This window comes from Eschscholzia californica, unplaced genomic scaffold, assembly GCF_041429995.1.
Source record: "Eschscholzia californica isolate CP2 unplaced genomic scaffold, dmEscCali1.0.p SCAF_3, whole genome shotgun sequence".
In the NCBI taxonomy this organism is placed as follows: domain Eukaryota; kingdom Viridiplantae; phylum Streptophyta; class Magnoliopsida; order Ranunculales; family Papaveraceae; genus Eschscholzia; species Eschscholzia californica.
Genome location: NW_028238420.1, coordinates 29,074,477 through 29,097,295, shown reverse-complemented (window position 1 = coordinate 29,097,295; position 22,819 = coordinate 29,074,477). Strand labels below are relative to the sequence as shown.

The window sequence follows — 22,819 nt, the reverse complement described above, 5'->3', positions numbered from 1 at the left end:
GACGCCACGTGTCTCCGACGGATCTTTGTTTCATTTAAGTCAATTGACTTTAATCAAAACTTTGACTTGGTCTTTCTATCTCATCCGGACTCCGATTCAACTTCTGTCTTCACCCATGGGCTCGTCTCACACTCTACTTTTCACCCGATTATCAATATTGACCTAATTACCAGAATATCCAAATGACCAAATTGCCCTTTCGTGCGTCTTTCTCTCGTTTTTAACCATTTTCTGTGCTCAATTCCATAGAAACCACCTGAGTAAGAGAAACAACCAATTCATCAGAGTAACTGCTCGAAATTGACTAACTAACCCGAGTTAAGATATTCAAATGAGGCATATTCATGACTCATCATAGCCCTGATAGCGAAAGCCACGACCAGGGGACCTAAAGGCATCCTTGGTAGGTGAGAGCAGCGACCAAGGGCCCTAATCTAAATAGCCATGCTAAGCGAAAGCCACGATCAGGGACAGGATAGCCTCCGTAGCTACGGCGACAACCGAGGGCCCTAAAGAGTAGTCCTAGTTAAACTGAACTTTGCTCGAGTAAAAACCGACACCTCACCAAGGTCCCAAGGAGAAGTCCTAGTTACACTGATCGGCTCAAACCGGCAAAGGAGGTAGCTCCGGTAGCCACGGCTGCGACCCGATGCCTCACAAGGAGGAGTCCTAGATAAACTCAACCCTTTACTCGAGTGAAACGTGTTCCCTGTGGATCCCCAAGGAGAAGTCCTAGTTAAACTACCGCCCTGATGAAGGTGACCGAGGGTATAAGGAGAAGTCCTTGCAAAACTATTTATGCTTAAATGAAGAAGACGACCCTGGTAGCCCAAGTAACGACCAGGGGCACTGGAGGAGTCCCGGCGAAAACTAGTCGTGATCACACCGACGTAACCAACTCGGGTAGCCCAAGCTACGACCAGAGATCTAAGGAGAAATCCTAGCGAAACTAGCCAAGCTCAAGCTGGCAAAACCAGCCCTGGTAGCGAAAGCCACGACCAGAGGTTTAAGGAGAAGTCCTAACAAAACTAGCCAAGCTCAAACTGGCGAAACCAGCTTTGGTAGCGAAAGCCACGACCAGAGGTCTAAGGAGAAGTCCTAGTTAAACTAACCGAGCTCAAGCTGGCGACACCAACTCTGATAGCGAAAGGCACGACCAGAGACCTAAGGAGAAGTCCTAGTTAGCCGAGCTCAAGATGGCGAAAGCAGCTCTGGTAGCGAAAGCTACGACCAGAGGTTTAAGGAGAAGTCTTGGTTAAACTAACCAAGCTCAAGCTGGCGAAACCAGCTCTGGTAGCGAAAGCCACGACCAGAAGCCTAAGCAGAAGTCCTAGTTAAACTAACCGAGCTCAAGCTGGCGAAACCAACTCTGATAGCGAAAGGCACGACCAGAGACCTAAGGAGAAGTCCTAGTTAGCCGAGCTCAAGCTGGCGAAACCAGCTCTGGTAGCGAAAGCCACGACCAGAGGTCTAAGGAAAAGTCCTAGCAAAACTAGTTGTGCTCAAACCAACGAAACCAACTCTGGTAGCGAAAGCCACGACCAGAGGTATAAGGAAAAGTCCTAGCCAAACTAGCCAGGCTCAAGCTGGCGAAACCAGCTCTGGTAGCGAAAGTTACGGCCAGAGGTCTAAGAAGGAGTTGATGAGACATGAAAATGTCCCATCTGAATCTCTTAACTCGGGTTAGTTAGTCCATTTAGAGCAATTACTCTGATAAATTATGTGTTTCTCTTTTCCAGGGATCTTTTACGGAGTTCGGTGTGAAAAATGGTTAAAAACGGAAGAAAGACGCACAAAAGGGCAAATTGGTCATTTGGGGATTCAGGAAATTTTGACAAATATTGATACTTGGATGAAAGTAGAGTCCAAGACGAACCCGTGGGCGAAAACAGAGGTCGAATCGGAGTCCAGACGGGAAAGTTTGACCAGGTCAAAGTTCTAGTAAAACAGAGTTGACAAAACCTGCTACAGGGACACGTGTACAGAGCTAATCGTGTGTGGGCTATTTTCTGTCACAAGAATAGTGCACATTGGGATTTTTGGAGTCCTTGATTCCACGTAACCTGCTGCATTATATCACCGTGTACTAGGGAGCATCTAACGGCCGAAATGCTATTCACGTGAACTTGGCTTGCGTTGCAACTTAATATATTGCTCCATGAACTACTAAATCATCTCCCCTTCCCAGCAAATACACGTTGGCTGAACCTAAAAGGTTGGGATCTATTCTTTCCTTTTTTATCTCATCTACAACCCACACCCATGATATCTTCTCTCTATAATTTTAAACCGAACCTTAAACAAAGAAAAAGAAAACTGTGTGAATGAAACAGAGAAGGAAATAGGGATTCGATGAGGAAGGAAATTTGATTGAATCTTTGACAGAGATGTGATTAAGGAGATAAAATCTTTGATAGAGTTGGTTGAAGAAGGTTATTAGAAATTTTCTTTAGAAATAGGAAAGGAGCTTGATTGATATTGTTATAGAGATGTGATTAAGGGCTGAATTTTAAGAATGATTGAAGAGAAGATTTTCTCTCCTTATCTTGATAAGAACAAAGGGAAAGATTGATTTATTTTCTTCAAGTTTAGAAACAGTAGAGAGAAGATTGAAGAGGGGTAGCTGGATATTTCATGTTTGAGAGAGAGCTTAATGGAAAGAAAGATAACAGAGAGCTCTTGGCTGGATATTTTTAGAGAGAGAGATGATTTCAAAATATTTTTTCTAAGAGAGAAATCAATAGAAATCAGAGGAGCTTGATTTGAAACTTTCAATATAAAAACAGGGAGACAACAGAGCAGAAGAACAACTCGGATTGGGGGGGTCAAATCATCCTCTCTCGAGCTCACCAAACCATAGAAATATCAGAGAAAGAGAGAAAGAGAGAAAGAGATAATCTCTCGGCTGGGACCAAAATTACACCATTATCATCTTCATTTTCTGCTTCTTCTGTATTCTTTCTTTTTTGTGAGAGAAAAGAGAGATAAATAGAGAGAGAAAGAGTGATTGTAAGAGAGAAGGGGGTATTTGCAGAGTGAGAAAGAGAGAAAACAGAGTTGATATTAAGAAAGATTTGTATTGAGAAATCAGAAGTTTAATCCATTAATGATTCATACTATTACTGTATTTTCCTTCTCTGTCTAATAATTTTAGTGAGAGAAATATTAGAAGAAAGTGAAAAACAGTAAAGAGAGAGAGACTACAGAAAGTTAGAGAGAAAAAACAGTGAGGAAGATGAGAAAATCTGTGGGAAAATAATTTTCCCATAGAGAAATTGTTTCCGGGAAGACGAGAAAATCGAATTCCTTAAGGCGCATTTGGTTGCAGACGGGAAAATCAGCAAAAGAAACAATTTTCAGCGAGAAAAGTTTTGTTCTTCTTCCATATTCTCTCTTACTTTCCGTATTTATTTTAATCTCATATTATGAATAGCTAACTCTCTCCATCTAGGGTTTTAGGATGAAACTCATACTTGAACATTTAGAGACATATTTTTATTTTGTTAATTCTCTTGATTGTGATTCAAAATTGAAATTGTTTTAATTTGTAGAATTGATTTTCTTTTCATTGTTTATACTTTTAAATTTGATATATCATGCTTAGATTAGATTCTTTGATGATATATGCTTATTGATTGATAAACAATAGTTTAGAGATTCGTTTTTCGAAATAAACAATTACATTGTTATAGATTACTGGGTTTAAACGAAAACATCTTCCAGAATTAAGATAGTTCATTATCTGAAATTCCGAGTTATAAAGAAAGAGGATTGATTAGATAACTAATTGTTTTAAAGGTGATTTTATGTAGTAGATTCCGAAACCCCTAGACTTCTCCCCCATTTGAGTTCATTTTTTTTATTTCCGTTATTTTATTTAAATATTTTTATCACCAAAAAAAACCCAAAAACAATTTTCTAAACAAAACCGATTTATTTCCAAGTCTTAGAATAGGTTTCACTTAGTCTCTGAGGAACGAACCGGACTTACCGGAATTATCACTTGACGCCCGTATACTTGCGGGTGGTGACCTATTTAGGAAACTTTTTAGGCCCATCAAGTTTTTGGCGCCGCTGCCGGGGACTAGTTTTAAATTTGTTCTAATCTTGGAAAGTTTTTATTTTTGGTAAGTTTTGATTTTTGGCCACTTTGACTTGCTTCTCTATTTTTGGTGTGTAGGGCATTAAGGAGCGAAAGAGAAGACGCAAACAAGGAGGAGGAGTCGAAAAGAAGAAATTTACAGTTTTATTTTTTTATTTTTTATTTTATTTTTGGTGAGAGAGAGACTTTAGACTTTCTAGTTTTTATTTTTGGATTAAAGTTTTGACCCTAAATTAAAGGGCTAAATTGTAACCGAAAGATCAAACGAAGCCTCGGGTTCGGACACTTAAGGGAAGAGTGGCCCGGGTCGTCTGCAAAGGTCATCGCCCGTCTTGAACGGGAGGTAATTTCTCTGACCACCCACGAATCCCCTGTAAGTGGGTACTTGAATGTTTTTGTGTGCCTCATTGATTTGACGAACTGCTTAGTTTAATCGTCTTTAGTAAGGGCACAAACCTCATTACAAGATAGGAGTCGGATTTCATCACCGATCTCTTGCCCATTTAGGAAACAACGTTGCGAATCCCAAACCTCACTGATAGACCCAAAATTAGGTCTATTCCCGCAAGTATACGGGATCAAGTTATAGTATTTCTAATAAGTCGAGTTTCGTTCCAAAGGACAAGCTATTTTACCTAAATCTTGAATTTAAAACCCCTTTCAATTTTTTAGATTTGATTTTGAAACTACTTAAAGAGAGAAAACAATACTAATAAACTAATAAGGATGAAATCAAGGAAGAAGAAGAATCTAGGGTTTTCGATTTCACCACATAAATGGACTACTTAAAACATGCATTAATTAACAAATCCTTTTTCTCATGTATAACTCAAAATCTAACATAATAAACTATTTAGATTTCGGAATATATTCTTTAATAACACAATTCAAAATCAAGAATGTATGATTGACTACCATATAAAACTAATTTCCTACACTATCATTCAAGATTTAAAAGGCATATCTCATCTAATAAATCAATAAAAGCATGAAATATCTAATTATAATACATGAATGATAATAAGGTTATAGAATCTACATGAAATGACAATCAATAGGCATTGAAGCTCAAAATAAGGATTCATTGATTTATAACATATCTCAAAATAAGCCCAAATATGGGTTTCCTCTACACCCTAGATACAAAATTTAGCTACTCATGGAATCTAGAATAATATTCATTGAATTCATAAAATAAATGGAATTACAAAAGATTAATGGAAAGAAATCACCAAGAATGTTCCCAATCCATATTCCCATGTATCTCCATTTTGATGTCCAATTTAAGCTCCAAGTATTCAAAGAATATTGCCCAAAACTCCAAATAATAGCTTATTAGAAGATAAAAGAAGAGAAATTTAGAAGAGAGGTAGAAGAAGAAGAGATTTTAGAGAAGAAGGTATGGAGAAATTAGAAGGTTAGAAGTAGAAATTAGAAGGAGAAAGTAAATCTAGAGAAAAGATGAAGGTGGTAGAGAAAAGAATGGTGGCTAGGGTTTTTAGTTGAGAAGAGGTAGAGAGAAAAGGAGGCTAAGAGAGGAAAAGAAGGGAAAAGAAGGGTTAGGGTTAGAAGATAGAAAGAGAAGTGGCTTAGAAATTAGATAAGGAAGCCATTTGAGAGGGTTGTTGAAGTCTAACTTTTAATGGAGGAGAAATGATTTATTTATAGATGGGGTTAGGGTTTTTGTTGGGTTAAATGGTAAAAAGGAATAAAAGAGAGGGTTAATTGTGGGATTTTAGGGTTTAAAGACATAAAAACCCTAAAATGAGGGTATACCCCGGCGGCTAGAGTTTGTGATGTTAGGGTTCGGGTGATTTGGTGTGGGAAGGATCGTGATATTAAGTTGAGAGACACACAGCAGCCGTCGGATGGAGGAAGCACGGGATCTGGAGGGTCAGGAAGGTGACACGTGGTCTGGAGCACCCTTATACGCTACTTCGGCAACACGGAAACACTAATAAAACACGGGATGCACAGGAGCCACACGATCGTGAAAACGCGGGAACGACCGGCTGAGATTAAAACGTTAGATCCGGGCCTACCAAGTTAAGTTGCGGCGCGTCACACTGAATCAGGCCTATAAGAGCCATTTCGCTGCTTAGCGTGAATACGGGAATTGGATACACCGGTCCCTAGAGCGCGCCACGTGTCTTCTTGTATCCCGCGTGCCCGAATTTGCACCGATTGTATCCCACCTGGTCAACAGAACTTGACCCATCTTTGACTTTGAATATTTCACTCGTCCGGACTCCGATTTGACTTCCGTTTTCTCCTACGAACTCGTCTCGACCTCTACTTTTCAACCACGCACTGACCTTGGCCAAATTACCAGAATGTCCTTGACCTCAAATGACCAAAATACCCTTTATGCATCTTTTCCTCGTTTTTAACCGTTTTTCACACCTAACTCCACAAAACACACCTAATCAAGAAAATCAAGCATTTTATTATAATAAAGACCCGAAACGAACTAACTCGACTAAATTAAACGACTTAGATGAGACATTTTCATGACCCATCAAACATCCCCAAACTTAGATTTTGCTAGTCCTCGAGCAAAACAAAATAAAAGAAAACCTAACTCACTTTCGGAGGCATCCCGGTTGCATTTAGCGTATGCAACAAGCCGTTAAACCCCTAGGTTGCCCTAGTGGACGAGTGTGGTCTCGTGAGGGTTTCCATAGATGACACCCACAAACATCATGGTTTCAAATACAGAAGGGTCCAACATCTAAAACATAGATAAGCATGGTTCATGTAGTGAAGGGTTTAAGCATGTCAAAACATAATGAATCAAGTAAACAAGTTCATGTGAAAGCTAAAGGTCTCTTCACTAATGGTCTTACCTTAAAATGCAAGTGTCATACCATAATAAGCACATCTATGTTCCGAAGTCACAAAACCTTGATTCCCAAGTTGGTACATTTCGCCTCGACTTCGGCCTCACGGACATACACTCCAAAAATGAAATCACTCAAGAATGGTTCGCTCGTATGTGTGAGTGTGATCACTTAAATAGGACTCAACACATAAAAAGGGGTGAGGACAACATTTTGGAACAAATGATCTTCGAAAAGGAATTAGCCACTAAATAGAGTGGGGAAGCTCACTCACCCTTCTCACCCATTCTACCCTCTAAAAATGCCTTCTAAAGTTTAGCGGATACTAGAGATGGATGATGATGGTGGAATCCCGAGAACGTCGAACTCTTCATGATAGAACCTCTTAAGCACTTCGACATTCGTTTCTTGCTTCGAATACTTATTCATGAACAAAAACACCAACACATATATACAATCACATCACTCACACAAAAGAGCTAACACATGCTCAAACATACACAAAAAATCACTTTATTTCACTTTTTTTTTTTTTCTTTTTTTTTTTTTTTTTTTTTTTTTTTATATCACTTTTTTTTTTTTTTTTTTTTTTTTCAAAACACAAATTCAATCAACCAAAACAAAATTCAACACACATAACTCTATTCTTGCAATCAACTTTTCATTTCAATACTTGCTTTTGACATTCTTCATTCTTTTATCTCATGTCTTCATTCTCGGGATATAAGATGATGGATGGTGATGGAGTATCCGCTTTCCTCTAGTTGGCATTCCCATTGGGTTTCATGGACTACAAGGGCAAGGTTAATTCGCTATCCTAATGTCACTCCTAGTGGCTAAGGAAATTGAGCACACGAGATCAAATGAGCTCTTTTACAAGTTACGAGGTTGAGTAGCTCTTCATTCTACTCGGAGTTAGCGCGGAAGAGTACACTCGAATGGCAATTTAGGCTTTGAGCTCTCACATGGGTTAAGTCTCCACTAATGACTACTTTAGGTCTCTTAGAAATGTTTCTTCTTCACTAAGATGTAACTCATATGGCACAACACAAACATTAAAAGACTCGACTTTCATGCAAAGGCCATTAGCAATCACAAAACTCATCAACTCGACACATATGCATCAAAATTCTTAAAACTATCACTAGAATCACATGCAAATCTACTCAAAATGTTCAAAATTTTCAAATTTTGGCTAATTTGAACCCTTTTGTCTTTGAAACCCATGGTCATGCATTGGTTTTGGTCAAATCCCCGCATCCCCAAACTTAAAACTAACATTGTCCTCAATGTTCTAAGCATATACTCACCAAAAGATAAAGAGGCACATCAATCTAAAGAGAAGAGTGGAGAGATATTACCATAACCGAAGGAGATAAAAGATGATACTACCAAGGCTCATGTATAAAAAGGTTCCAAGTTGATGCCAAGCTCGCGCCATCCCCAAACTTGGAACAAACCACGCCTCGGAAGTAAAACATATAAGAAATGCTCCTAAAATATCAACAAATATCATGAGAATGAAGCATATAAAACATATGACCACATACAAAGCTACCACTAACGCGGGTATACACGATTGCATTGAGCTATGCAATTAGCCTTTGATTCCCTTGATTTCACACAAGAACACGAGTTATGTCTCGTGGAGGGTTTCCAGAGATGATACCCACAAACATCAAGACCCATTAATCGGCCTAACGATCATAAAGCAAAAGACGGAAAATTTGGGGGTCAACCCAAAGAAAGCTATATACAGGTGCTAATCGTCTCAAAAAAAGATAAAGAATACGAAGTGCACATGAGACGATAAAAGAAAACAAGCCATCCCCAAACTTAGTGGGTGCACAGTCCACTAAGTAGGTATAAATAGAAGGAACGACAACAAAGAAATCATCAAAAGGATCGACATACATGTGAAGAGTCAAAATATCAGTCGAAGGCAAAAAATCATCTGGAAGCTTAGTGGACAGAATATCCACTATGTCCATAGACGTCTTTGGAAAGACGTCTGTAATGTCCCAAAAGGGATCAACAACCGAGTTTGAGATCATGTGGAAAGTCGAACTAGACTCTAAGGGTAAGGCAGTATGCTCGGGGACCAAGTCAAGGTCCATGGTTTCCTTAGGTAAATAGTCTGACAAACTATCCAACATGTCTCTAACTACTACGTCATCAATATCCTCAAAGACATCTGGGGCCTCGCAGTCAGTTATAATATCAGGCCTTCCTAGCATTGCATCTAAGACTGACTCCTTACAAGTGTCAAAAATTGGATAGTTCGGAGTCGTGTCATCCTCAAACTTGCTTGTAGAGCCATCATCTTGAATATCAAAGTCTAACCTATCATGATGAGATGACACATGGTGAGGAAACGAGACAACAAGGCTATCAGTTTGTTCAAGCTCTTGGGTCCTCTCAGTTGATTCGTCGACATTTAACTTAGTACTAGGGTATGACGTATTACCCTCGCCATCGGACCTAGTACCCTCTTGAGTTTGGGGTGGTAAAACCCCTTCCTCGTCGGCTAATAACTGTGACAACATCATCTCTAATGGATGACTTAGAGATTCTAATTGATGATTTAGAGACTCAAACCTCTGGTGTAACTCTTGTTGCATTTGAATCTGAGTCTGTTCAAATCGATATTGTGTCTCTTCAAGTTGTAACATCATTTCAGTCAGACGACTCACAGACTCTACTTGAGAACTATCTTCAAGAGTCTCTTCATGATAAGGCTCACAAGTGTAACGAGATGAAGACTCTTGATAATAACTCCCACCGTACATACTAGGATCATACCTGCCTCTAAAATCATTGGTCTCAGAATAATGTGGACTATAAGGTCTCTCATACATATTTAGTGTCGGACCATATCCATCACTAATTCGACCATCTCTATATATATGTCGGTATTCTCCTAGGGTCATACGAGATCGGTCAGACTCAAATGGTCTATTCCCCTCACTAATCGAAGCATCCCTACACATCCTTTGGTATTCACCTAAGGTCATATCAGGTCGGTTAGTGCGAGGAATCCTCGAAATAAGCTCATCATCATCATCAAATGGCCAACCGTTATAAGAACGGGCCATGATCTCACAATGCTCAAGGAACTAACAAACAAGCTATCAATGCAAATCACAACTCATCCAACCAATCACACACAAGTAAGAAAGAAAGAGATAGAATACGATACTAGCGGATGCTCCTCTCATTTCGTTCTTCCTTCCGATTCCTTTCTGATTCTTTTGTTCCCCTTTGCTCCTATGTTCCCGTTTTTTTGCTTTTCTCTTAAAGTGGTACCTGAAAGAAAAGATAAGAAACTACAAAAATAAAGAAAGAAAAATGTCTAAGTTAACAAATAACACTAAACTAAAGAACAAAACAAGCAAACAATATCCTAACTACTAAACCTATCCCCGGCAGCGGCGCCAAAAACTTGATAGACCCAAAATTAGGTCTATTCCCGCAAGTATACGGGATCAAGTTATAGTATTTCTAATAAGTCGAGTTTCGTTCCAAAGGACAAGCTATTTTACCTAAATCTTGAATTTAAAACCCCTTTCAATTTTTTAGATTTGATTTTGAAACTACTTAAAGAGAGAAAACAATACTAATAAACTAATAAGGATGAAATCAAGGAAGAAGAAGAATCTAGGGTTTTCGATTTCACCACATAAATGGACTACTTAAAACATGCATTAATTAACAAATCCTTTTTCTCATGTATAACTCAAAATCTAACATAATAAACTATTTAGATTTCGGAATATATTCTTTAATAACACAATTCAAAATCAAGAATGTATGATTGACTACCATATAAAACTAATTTCCTACACTATCATTCAAGATTTAAAAGGCATATCTCATCTAATAAATCAATAAAAGCATGAAATATCTAATTATAATACATGAATGATAATAAGGTTATAGAATCTACATGAAATGACAATCAATAGGCATTGAAGCTCAAAATAAGGATTCATTGATTTATAACATATCTCAAAATAAGCCCAAATATGGGTTTCCTCTACACCCTAGATACAAAATTTAGCTACTCATGGAATCTAGAATAATATTCATTGAATTCATAAAATAAATGGAATTACAAAAGATTAATGGAAAGAAATCACCAAGAATGTTCCCAATCCATATTCCCATGTATCTCCATTTTGATGTCCAATTTAAGCTCCAAGTATTCAAAGAATATTGCCCAAAACTCCAAATAATAGCTTATTAGAAGATAAAAGAAGAGAAATTTAGAAGAGAGGTAGAAGAAGAAGAGATTTTAGAGAAGAAGGTATGGAGAAATTAGAAGGTTAGAAGTAGAAATTAGAAGGAGAAAGTAAATCTAGAGAAAAGATGAAGGTGGTAGAGAAAAGAATGGTGGCTAGGGTTTTTAGTTGAGAAGAGGTAGAGAGAAAAGGAGGCTAAGAGAGGAAAAGAAGGGAAAAGAAGGGTTAGGGTTAGAAGATAGAAAGAGAAGTGGCTTAGAAATTAGATAAGGAAGCCATTTGAGAGGGTTGTTGAAGTCTAACTTTTAATGGAGGAGAAATGATTTATTTATAGATGGGGTTAGGGTTTTTGTTGGGTTAAATGGTAAAAAGGAATAAAAGAGAGGGTTAATTGTGGGATTTTAGGGTTTAAAGACATAAAAACCCTAAAATGAGGGTATACCCCGGCGGCTAGAGTTTGTGATGTTAGGGTTCGGGTGATTTGGTGTGGGAAGGATCGTGATATTAAGTTGAGAGACACACAGCAGCCGTCGGATGGAGGAAGCACGGGATCTGGAGGGTCAGGAAGGTGACACGTGGTCTGGAGCACCCTTATACGCTACTTCGGCAACACGGAAACACTAATAAAACACGGGATGCACAGGAGCCACACGATCGTGAAAACGCGGGAACGACCGGCTGAGATTAAAACGTTAGATCCGGGCCTACCAAGTTAAGTTGCGGCGCGTCACACTGAATCAGGCCTATAAGAGCCATTTCGCTGCTTAGCGTGAATACGGGAATTGGATACACCGGTCCCTAGAGCGCGCCACGTGTCTTCTTGTATCCCGCGTGCCCGAATTTGCACCGATTGTATCCCACCTGGTCAACAGAACTTGACCCATCTTTGACTTTGAATATTTCACTCGTCCGGACTCCGATTTGACTTCCGTTTTCTCCTACGAACTCGTCACGACCTCTACTTTTCAACCACGCACTGACCTTGGCCAAATTACCAGAATGTCCTTGACCTCAAATGACCAAAATACCCTTTATGCATCTTTTCCTCGTTTTTAACCGTTTTTCACACCTAACTCCACAAAACACACCTAATCAAGAAAATCAAGCATTTTATTATAATAAAGACCCGAAACGAACTAACTCGACTAAATTAAACGACTTAGATGAGACATTTTCATGACCCATCAAACATCCCCAAACTTAGATTTTGCTAGTCCTCGAGCAAAACAAAATAAAAGAAAACCTAACTCACTTTCGGAGGCATCCCGGTTGCATTTAGCGTATGCAACAAGCCGTTAAACCCCTAGGTTGCCCTAGTGGACGAGTGTGGTCTCGTGAGGGTTTCCATAGATGACACCCACAAACATCATGGTTTCAAATACAGAAGGGTCCAACATCTAAAACATAGATAAGCATGGTTCATGTAGTGAAGGGTTTAAGCATGTCAAAACATAATGAATCAAGTAAACAAGTTCATGTGAAAGCTAAAGGTCTCTTCACTAATGGTCTTACCTTAAAATGCAAGTGTCATACCATAATAAGCACATCTATGTTCCGAAGTCACAAAACCTTGATTCCCAAGTTGGTACATTTCGCCTCGACTTCGGCCTCACGGACATACACTCCAAAAATGAAATCACTCAAGAATGGTTCGCTCGTATGTGTGAGTGTGATCACTTAAATAGGACTCAACACATAAAAAGGGGTGAGGACAACATTTTGGAACAAATGATCTTCGAAAAGGAATTAGCCACTAAATAGAGTGGGGAAGCTCACTCACCCTTCTCACCCATTCTACCCTCTAAAAATGCCTTCTAAAGTTTAGCGGATACTAGAGATGGATGATGATGGTGGAATCCCGAGAACGTCGAACTCTTCATGATAGAACCTCTTAAGCACTTCGACATTCGTTTCTTGCTTCGAATACTTATTCATGAACAAAAACACCAACACATATATACAATCACATCACTCACACAAAAGAGCTAACACATGCTCAAACATACACAAAAAATCACTTTATTTCACTTTTTTTTTTTTTCTTTTTTTTTTTTTTTTTTTTTTTTTATATCACTTTTTTTTTTTTTTTTTTTTTTTCAAAACACAAATTCAATCAACCAAAACAAAATTCAACACACATAACTCTATTCTTGCAATCAACTTTTCATTTCAATACTTGCTTTTGACATTCTTCATTCTTTTATCTCATGTCTTCATTCTCGGGATATAAGATGATGGATGGTGATGGAGTATCCGCTTTCCTCTAGTTGGCATTCCCATTGGGTTTCATGGACTACAAGGGCAAGGTTAATTCGCTATCCTAATGTCACTCCTAGTGGCTAAGGAAATTGAGCACACGAGATCAAATGAGCTCTTTTACAAGTTACGAGGTTGAGTAGCTCTTCATTCTACTCGGAGTTAGCGCGGAAGAGTACACTCGAATGGCAATTTAGGCTTTGAGCTCTCACATGGGTTAAGTCTCCACTAATGACTACTTTAGGTCTCTTAGAAATGTTTCTTCTTCACTAAGATGTAACTCATATGGCACAACACAAACATTAAAAGACTCGACTTTCATGCAAAGGCCATTAGCAATCACAAAACTCATCAACTCGACACATATGCATCAAAATTCTTAAAACTATCACTAGAATCACATGCAAATCTACTCAAAATGTTCAAAATTTTCAAATTTTGGCTAATTTGAACCCTTTTGTCTTTGAAACCCATGGTCATGCATTGGTTTTGGTCAAATCCCCGCAACTTGGAACAAACCACGCCTCGGAAGTAAAACATATAAGAAATGCTCCTAAAATATCAACAAATATCATGAGAATGAAGCATATAAAACATATGACCACATACAAAGCTACCACTAACGCGGGTATACACGATTGCATTGAGCTATGCAATTAGCCTTTGATTCCCTTGATTTCACACAAGAACACGAGTTATGTCTCGTGGAGGGTTTCCAGAGATGATACCCACAAACATCAAGACCCATTAATCGGCCTAACGATCATAAAGCAAAAGACGGAAAATTTGGGGGTCAACCCAAAGAAAGCTATATACAGGTGCTAATCGTCTCAAAAAAAGATAAAGAATACGAAGTGCACATGAGACGATAAAAGAAAACAAGCCATCCCCAAACTTAGTGGGTGCACAGTCCACTAAGTAGGTATAAATAGAAGGAACGACAACAAAGAAATCATCAAAAGGATCGACATACATGTGAAGAGTCAAAATATCAGTCGAAGGCAAAAAATCATCTGGAAGCTTAGTGGACAGAATATCCACTATGTCCATAGACGTCTTTGGAAAGACGTCTGTAATGTCCCAAAAGGGATCAACAACCGAGTTTGAGATCATGTGGAAAGTCGAACTAGACTCTAAGGGTAAGGCAGTATGCTCGGGGACCAAGTCAAGGTCCATGGTTTCCTTAGGTAAATAGTCTGACAAACTATCCAACATGTCTCTAACTACTACGTCATCAATATCCTCAAAGACATCTGGGGCCTCGCAGTCAGTTATAATATCAGGCCTTCCTAGCATTGCATCTAAGACTGACTCCTTACAAGTGTCAAAAATTGGATAGTTCGGAGTCGTGTCATCCTCAAACTTGCTTGTAGAGCCATCATCTTGAATATCAAAGTCTAACCTATCATGATGAGATGACACATGGTGAGGAAACGAGACAACAAGGCTATCAGTTTGTTCAAGCTCTTGGGTCCTCTCAGTTGATTCGTCGACATTTAACTTAGTACTAGGGTATGACGTATTACCCTCGCCATCGGACCTAGTACCCTCTTGAGTTTGGGGTGGTAAAACCCCTTCCTCGTCGGCTAATAACTGTGACAACATCATCTCTAATGGATGACTTAGAGATTCTAATTGATGATTTAGAGACTCAAACCTCTGGTGTAACTCTTGTTGCATTTGAATCTGAGTCTGTTCAAATCGATATTGTGTCTCTTCAAGTTGTAACATCATTTCAGTCAGACGACTCACAGACTCTACTTGAGAACTATCTTCAAGAGTCTCTTCATGATAAGGCTCACAAGTGTAACGAGATGAAGACTCTTGATAATAACTCCCACCGTACATACTAGGATCATACCTGCCTCTAAAATCATTGGTCTCAGAATAATGTGGACTATAAGGTCTCTCATACATATTTAGTGTCGGACCATATCCATCACTAATTCGACCATCTCTATATATATGTCGGTATTCTCCTAGGGTCATACGAGATCGGTCAGACTCAAATGGTCTATTCCCCTCACTAATCGAAGCATCCCTACACATCCTTTGGTATTCACCTAAGGTCATATCAGGTCGGTTAGTGCGAGGAATCCTCGAAATAAGCTCATCATCATCATCAAATGGCCAACCGTTATAAGAACGGGCCATGATCTCACAATGCTCAAGGAACTAACAAACAAGCTATCAATGCAAATCACAACTCATCCAACCAATCACACACAAGTAAGAAAGAAAGAGATAGAATACGATACTAGCGGATGCTCCTCTCATTTCGTTCTTCCTTCCGATTCCTTTCTGATTCTTTTGTTCCCCTTTGCTCCTATGTTCCCGTTTTTTTGCTTTTCTCTTAAAGTGGTACCTGAAAGAAAAGATAAGAAACTACAAAAATAAAGAAAGAAAAATGTCTAAGTTAACAAATAACACTAAACTAAAGAACAAAACAAGCAAACAATATCCTAACTACTAAACCTATCCCCGGCAGCGGCGCCAAAAACTTGATAGACCCAAAATTAGGTCTATTCCCGCAAGTATACGGGATCAAGTTATAGTATTTCTAATAAGTCGAGTTTCGTTCCAAAGGACAAGCTATTTTACCTAAATCTTGAATTTAAAACCCCTTTCAATTTTTTAGATTTGATTTTGAAACTACTTAAAGAGAGAAAACAATACTAATAAACTAATAAGGATGAAATCAAGGAAGAAGAAGAATCTAGGGTTTTCGATTTCACCACATAAATGGACTACTTAAAACATGCATTAATTAACAAATCCTTTTTCTCATGTATAACTCAAAATCTAACATAATAAACTATTTAGATTTCGGAATATATTCTTTAATAACACAATTCAAAATCAAGAATGTATGATTGACTACCATATAAAACTAATTTCCTACACTATCATTCAAGATTTAAAAGGCATATCTCATCTAATAAATCAATAAAAGCATGAAATATCTAATTATAATACATGAATGATAATAAGGTTATAGAATCTACATGAAATGACAATCAATAGGCATTGAAGCTCAAAATAAGGATTCATTGATTTATAACATATCTCAAAATAAGCCCAAATATGGGTTTCCTCTACACCCTAGATACAAAATTTAGCTACTCATGGAATCTAGAATAATATTCATTGAATTCATAAAATAAATGGAATTACAAAAGATTAATGGAAAGAAATCACCAAGAATGTTCCCAATCCATATTCCCATGTATCTCCATTTTGATGTCCAATTTAAGCTCCAAGTATTCAAAGAATATTGCCCAAAACTCCAAATAATAGCTTATTAGAAGATAAAAGAAGAGAAATTTAGAAGAGAGGTAGAAGAAGAAGAGATTTTAGAGAAGAAGGTATGGAGAAATTAGAAGGTTAGAAGTAGAAATTAGAAGGAGAAAGTAAATCTAGAGAAAAGATGAAGGTGGTAGAGAAAAGAATGGTGGCTAGGGTTTTTAGTTGAGAAGAGGTAGAGAGAAAAGGAGGCTAAGAGAGGAAAAGAAGGGAAAAGAAGGGTTAGGGTTAGAAGATAGAAAGAGAAGTGGCTTAGAAATTAGATAAGGAAGCCATTTGAGAGGGTTGTTGAAGTCTAACTTTTAATGGAGGAGAAATGATTTATTTATAGATGGGGTTAGGGTTTTTGTTGGGTTAAATGGTAAAAAGGAATAAAAGAGAGGGTTAATTGTGGGATTTTAGGGTTTAAAGACATAAAAACCCTAAAATGAGGGTATACCCCGGCGGCTAGAGTTTGTGATGTTAGGGTTCGGGTGATTTGGTGCGGGAAGGATCGTGATATTAAGTTGAGAGACACACAGCAGCCGTCGGATGGAGGAAGCACGGGATCTGGAGGGTCAGGAAGGTGACACGTGGTCTGGAGCACCCTTATACGCTACTTCGGCAACACGGAAACACTAATAAAACACGGGATGCACAGGAGCCACACGATCGTGAAAACGCGGGAACGACCGGCTGAGATTAAAACGTTAGATCCGGGCCTACCAAGTTAAGTTGCGGCGCGTCACACTGAATCAGGCCTATAAGAGCCATTTCGCTGCTTAGCGTGAATACGGGAATTGGATACACCGGTCCCTAGAGCGCGCCACGTGTCTTCTTGTATCCCGCGTGCCCGAATTTGCACCGATTGTATCCCACCTGGTCAACAGAACTTGACCCATCTTTGACTTTGAATATTTCACTCGTCCGGACTCCGATTTGACTTCCGTTTTCTCCTACGAACTCGTCTCGACCTCTACTTTTCAACCACGCACTGACCTTGGCCAAATTACCAGAATGTCCTTGACCTCAAATGACCAAAATACCCTTTATGCATCTTTTCCTCGTTTTTAACCGTTTTTCACACCTAACTCCACAAAACACACCTAATCAAGAAAATCAAGCATTTTATTATAATAAAGACCCGAAACGAACTAACTCGACTAAATTAAACGACTTAGATGAGACATTTTCATGACCCATCACTCACTTAAATTAAAATCTGGTTTAGACATTGGCCTGAGGGTATCGAGCTCATAGGATCTTTGAAACAATTCAGGGACTTGATTTTTATTTGGGCATTCCTCAAAGGAAAGTGTCACTCAATTCTTTAAAAGGTCACCTCGAGAAGAGGCAACGCTACCGAAGGTTGGACGGCTATCACAACGTTCATCGTTGGTCGTCACCAAGAATTGTTTGACCGTATTACTTTGACGGAGTAACCCTCATAACAATTATAGTTCAAGCTTTGTAACGAAGTAGGAGCTGTCTAGAATTTTAGGGTGAATCTGACCAACTTGTCTGTCTAGATTCTGTTTAGGTTGCTTGGTGGAGTCAGACTGATTGTGTTTGCTTTCCTCTAAGGTCTTCGTAGTGATTCCTCGGTTTTCGATTTAAAAAAAAAAAAAAAAAAAAAAAAAAAAAGAAGAAAAAAAAAAAAAAAAAAAAAAAAAAAAAAAAATTGAGAAATGGATAGATCGTGGTCCCAACATAATGGCAGAAGGGACGAGAGTTTTTCAAATCTACCATGGTGGTATTTAGCAAATGGGCAGAATAGTATTAGTCATCCTAGAGACAATGTGCATAATGATGGTCGTAGGGATTATTACCAACCTCAAGAAGGTTATGAACCATATTATAGATATCCTGACAGATCATCTTACATGCATTATAGTAGAGAGTCTTATGCTCCAAATGTGTCCCAACCTCAATGGGAAATCATTGAAACTAATGACTCTTACATGCATTATAACGAAGAATTTTATGCTTCACACGTATCTCAACCTCAATGGGATAACGGTGAAACTATTGATCCTTCATCTTTAGCATCACCTTCGTTGGCCGAAACTATGAGTAGGTTAGAAGAGTCTATGAGTGCGCTAAGGAGGATTAATGGAGAGTCTTATGTTCCACACGTGTCTCAACCTCAATGGGATAACGGTGAAACTATTGATCCTTCATCTTTAGCATCACCTTCGTTGGCCGAAACTATGAGTAGGTTAGAAGAGTCTATGAGTGCGCTAAGGAGGATTAATGGAGAGTCTTATGTTCCACACGTGTCTCAACCTCAGTGGGATAACGGTGAAACTATTGACTCTCCATCTTTAGGATCATCTTCATTGACCCAAACTGTTAGTGATCTTCAAAAGAGTACTTTCGAGTTTTGTCAGACTTTAGAAGAAAAGAATGACAATACCTATAGAACTCTACAAGAAATAACAACTAGTATTATAGAAGAAGATCACCATGAGAATGTAGAGTACGGTCCACAGTGTCCTGTGTACTATGATGACGAGGATACTATTTTAGAGGAGTATAGTTCTCCTGACAACATCGTTATTGAGACTAAAATCTCAGAAACGATGGAGCCCGATATTGAGATATCCTCTCATTGTATCGAACTTGAAATACATTCAGACCATAATGAAGAGTTCACTAGAGTTGAAGATGATTTGAAGTCGTTTGACTCAACTGAGGATGATGAATCATGGTTGACCAATTTGCTAAATGAGAGGATTGACTCGCCTGATTTAGGCGAAGATTTAGAATTCTTTAGGGACACCGATGATAACATGATAAAAGAAATTATAGAAGGACTATCTAACTCGACTTCTAGGGATTGTGAGTCTGATAGTAGGGTTTCTCCATTGAAGGAACCCGAAGTACCTATTATAGAGAACCCTAGTTTAAGTCCGGGTGTCATTGATAGTCCTCTAGATTGCTTTGTATTTTGTCCCTCAAAACCATGTGTAGATTTTGAAGCACTCACTCCCTCTGTCGATCATCCATATGAAGACCCATTCTATCCGGTCTGTGATCTCTCTGGTGCAGTACCAAACTTAACGACCTTATTGTCGTCTAAGTTTGGGGATTGCCCTTCTATCTTGATAGTCTCACTTACACTATCACCAAGTTACGAAAATGTGAGACTATCGTTCACTGAAAACTTTGTGTTTTGGGTGGACCCACAGATGTATCGATTATTGGTTTACAGTTAATCACATATTTGTAATCCATTAGGTATAATTCTTTCTATTGTTCAAGTCATCTGTTTCGTCTGGCTGAAGACGTTAAACTTAGCGCTTTCTGGGAGGCAACCCACGGTTAGGACATTGGAATCAGGTAATATCTTTCCTTCACCCTGTTATTTTTTCCATAGTCTTCAGAACATTGAGGACAATGTTCGGTTTAAGTTTGGGGATGGGGGAATGAATTTTTTGCTAAGTCCTTATTTCAAAAATTCAAAAGGGTTCAAAATTTTTCAAAATTTTAAATTTTTAGATTGAAAATGTGAATCTAGTTGTTTTTTGCTTGTTAATGGTCATAGAGTCTAGTTGGTTGTACTACACTTTTGCTAAAGGTTTTTCCACGAATTTCGAGTCTTGAAGTTGTCTGTGCACTAGCCATGTGAGTGTTAGATAGGTGAAGAGTTGACTTTTCTGAGAGAACTTAATCGATCATTAGTGGAGACTTAACCGATGTGAGATTCTGAGCCTTTCTTGTTGTTTTGAGTGATCTCTTCTGAGCTAATTCCGAGTAGAGTGAAGAGCTACTCAACCTCGCAATATTGAAAGAAGAACTCATTTGATCTCTTGAGTTCAAATTTTACAACCACTAGGGATGTCATCAGGAAGCGAACCTTTCTCTTGTAGTCTGAGAAACTTGAAAGCAGTGTCAACTAGAGGAAGATAGGAACCTCATCCATCATTTAGAATCCTGAGAATAAGGCATGAAGCAAAATGAAGAGAATATTACCAAGGAAAGAATAATGTGAAGAAAGTAGTATTTGTATTATGAGTCGTATGAAAAAAAAAAAAAAAAAAAAAAAAAAAAAGAGAGAGAAAAGAAAAGAAAAGAAAATAGAAATAGAAAAAAAAAAGTGTTTGTTTGTGTTTAAGTATTTATTCCAAAGTAGTTCTTAAATATTTGAAGACGTCGAGTTCTCAGGAATTCTAGTTCATACTTAGCGTCTATCGACCTCTAGGAAGCATGGTTAGATAGTAGATCAGGTGAGAAGAGTTGGTTAGCTTCCCCATTCCATATTAGTGGTTGTTTCCTTTCTATGAGATCAGTCGTTTACGAAAAATTTAGTCCGTCTGTTGTAATGTGTCGAGTTTTCTTTCATACTCATACTCGCACATTGAGTGAGCCATTTCTGAGTGACTTTAATTTTTGAGTGTATGACTGTGAGGCAGTAGTCGAGGCGAAATGTATCGAGATGGTAATCGAGGTCTTGTCTTTTCAGAACCGAAATGATACTCATATTGGCTGGTCACGTGCACTTCGAGTCTTGATTACTAGTGAAGAGATTTTTAGCGTTTGTATGGTTTGATTGACTTGGATTTAATTTCTATTAACTTTCGAAAATTTACCGGATAAACATTTTTAGTCCATATCATATTTAGACCCTTCTGCATTTTTGAGATTTTTGAATTTTGTGGGTATATTCACTGCAAACCCTCACGAGACAAAACTCGTCCTCTATGGTAACCTAGAGGTTTAACGGCTTGTTGCACGTGCTAAGTGCAATCGTGATTCCCTACGAAAGTGGTGAAATGGGTTTAGTTTTATTTCTTTTTTGCTCGAGGACTAGCAAAATCTAAGTGGAGTCCTAGTGAAACTAATTATGCAGAGACAACTCTGGAATAGAGAGTCGAAGGCAGAGCTAAGAACTCTAACACTATTCAAAACTTTTATACAGGGCTAACTTGGGTTCAATTTTTGCAGAGGGAATTAGTAAGCCTACGTCATGATAGAACAGTGATGTGACACGAAAATGTCACATTAGGAGAGTCTAACTTAGACTAATTAGTCCCTTTTCGAGTGTTATCAATAATATTTTATGTGTTTTTCATGTTAGGTACCTATTTTCGAGTTAAACATGTAAATCGAAATAAAGGGAACGAATTGTCACTATCATTTCATGTGCCGAAAACGAGAGAAAAAGACTTCAAGCAAATCAAATGACAAGAGGAGTTAATGACGAGTTCGGCGGTAAAAACGGAATTCAATTCGGAGTTCGGACGGGGAAGATGTGAAAGATAGAAGCTAAGGTCTTTTCTTGAAGGCACCCTCCCTTTGGTTCTAAATGTAGAGACAAGATGAAGGCACTCGCTTGGTTTCTAAAACAAGCCCAGAGCCCACACAAGCCCAAAGAAGATGACAAGGAAAAATCTTGGAGGCACCCTCTTTATGGTTCAAAGTAAAGTCTGAGTCAAAGTCAAACATTGACTAGGGTTTTGAGTCACAAAGAAAGGATCACAAGTAGTAAAGAAAAATGGACTATTCATCATCTTCAACCTTGGAAAAGAGTTAGGGGGAGAAAGACACAAGAGGGTTAGGGTTCTTCATCACTAAGTAGAACTTGAGAGAGAGAAAAAGAGAAGAAAGAGAAGGAGGAGTGCCGGCCAAGGCAAGGTCGGCCTAGCCTTGGCCGGCAGCAGCTCGGGCTGCACGGCAGCAGCTCGGGCTGCACGGCAGCAGCTCGAGCTGCACGGCAGCAGCTCGAGCTGCTCGGGAGAAGCTGCTAAGCAGCACGGACGGGACTTCTTTACGGGAGAGCTTCAGACCAGGCCGAAGCAGCACTTGCTAGTCGCGACCAGCAGCATAGGACGCGTGCAAGCAGCTCGGGTAGCTGCTGCTCCTGGCCGGATGCAAGGTAGCTGCTGCATCTGGCCGGACTTGATGCTTCACGGCTCGGACGTGCAAGGGGTAGCTGCTCACGGCTCGGACGTGCAAGGATAAGCAGCTCACGGCTCGGGACAGTGGCCTTTTGGCCGGGACAACACATTTTGGCCGGATTCCATGGATTTTGACCGGATTTCATCATATTTTGGCCGGACTTATATGAGTTTTCCGGCAACCTTCTTGGTTCGAAA

At 38.9% G+C, this 22,819-nt stretch overlaps 1 protein-coding gene across 2 annotated transcripts; it reads left to right on the top strand.

Annotated features, from left to right (window-relative positions):
* Positions 1-3,953: 3,953 nt before the first annotated feature.
* Positions 3,954-21,523, top strand: LOC147549388 (uncharacterized). 2 transcript variants are annotated; one of them, XM_086672461.1, is made up of 2 exons: positions 3,954-4,529; positions 18,367-21,523. In XM_086672461.1, the coding sequence occupies exon 2, from the start codon at positions 18,410-18,412 to the stop codon at positions 19,937-19,939; it is 1,530 nt and encodes a 509-aa protein (XP_086528587.1). In that variant the 5' UTR covers positions 3,954-4,529; positions 18,367-18,409; the 3' UTR covers positions 19,940-21,523. The 2 variants fall into 2 exon arrangements, with proteins under 2 accessions (XP_086528587.1, XP_086528588.1); XM_086672462.1 differs by having other exon boundaries at positions 4,258-4,501; positions 18,306-21,523.
* The last annotated feature ends 1,296 nt before the right edge of the window (positions 21,524-22,819 follow it).

What these genes read in the sequence shown, in the direction of transcription:
- LOC147549388 (XM_086672461.1), top strand. Translation starts at nt 18,410, where the DNA reads ATGGATAGATCGTGGTCCCAACATAATGGCAGAAGGGACGAGAGTTTT.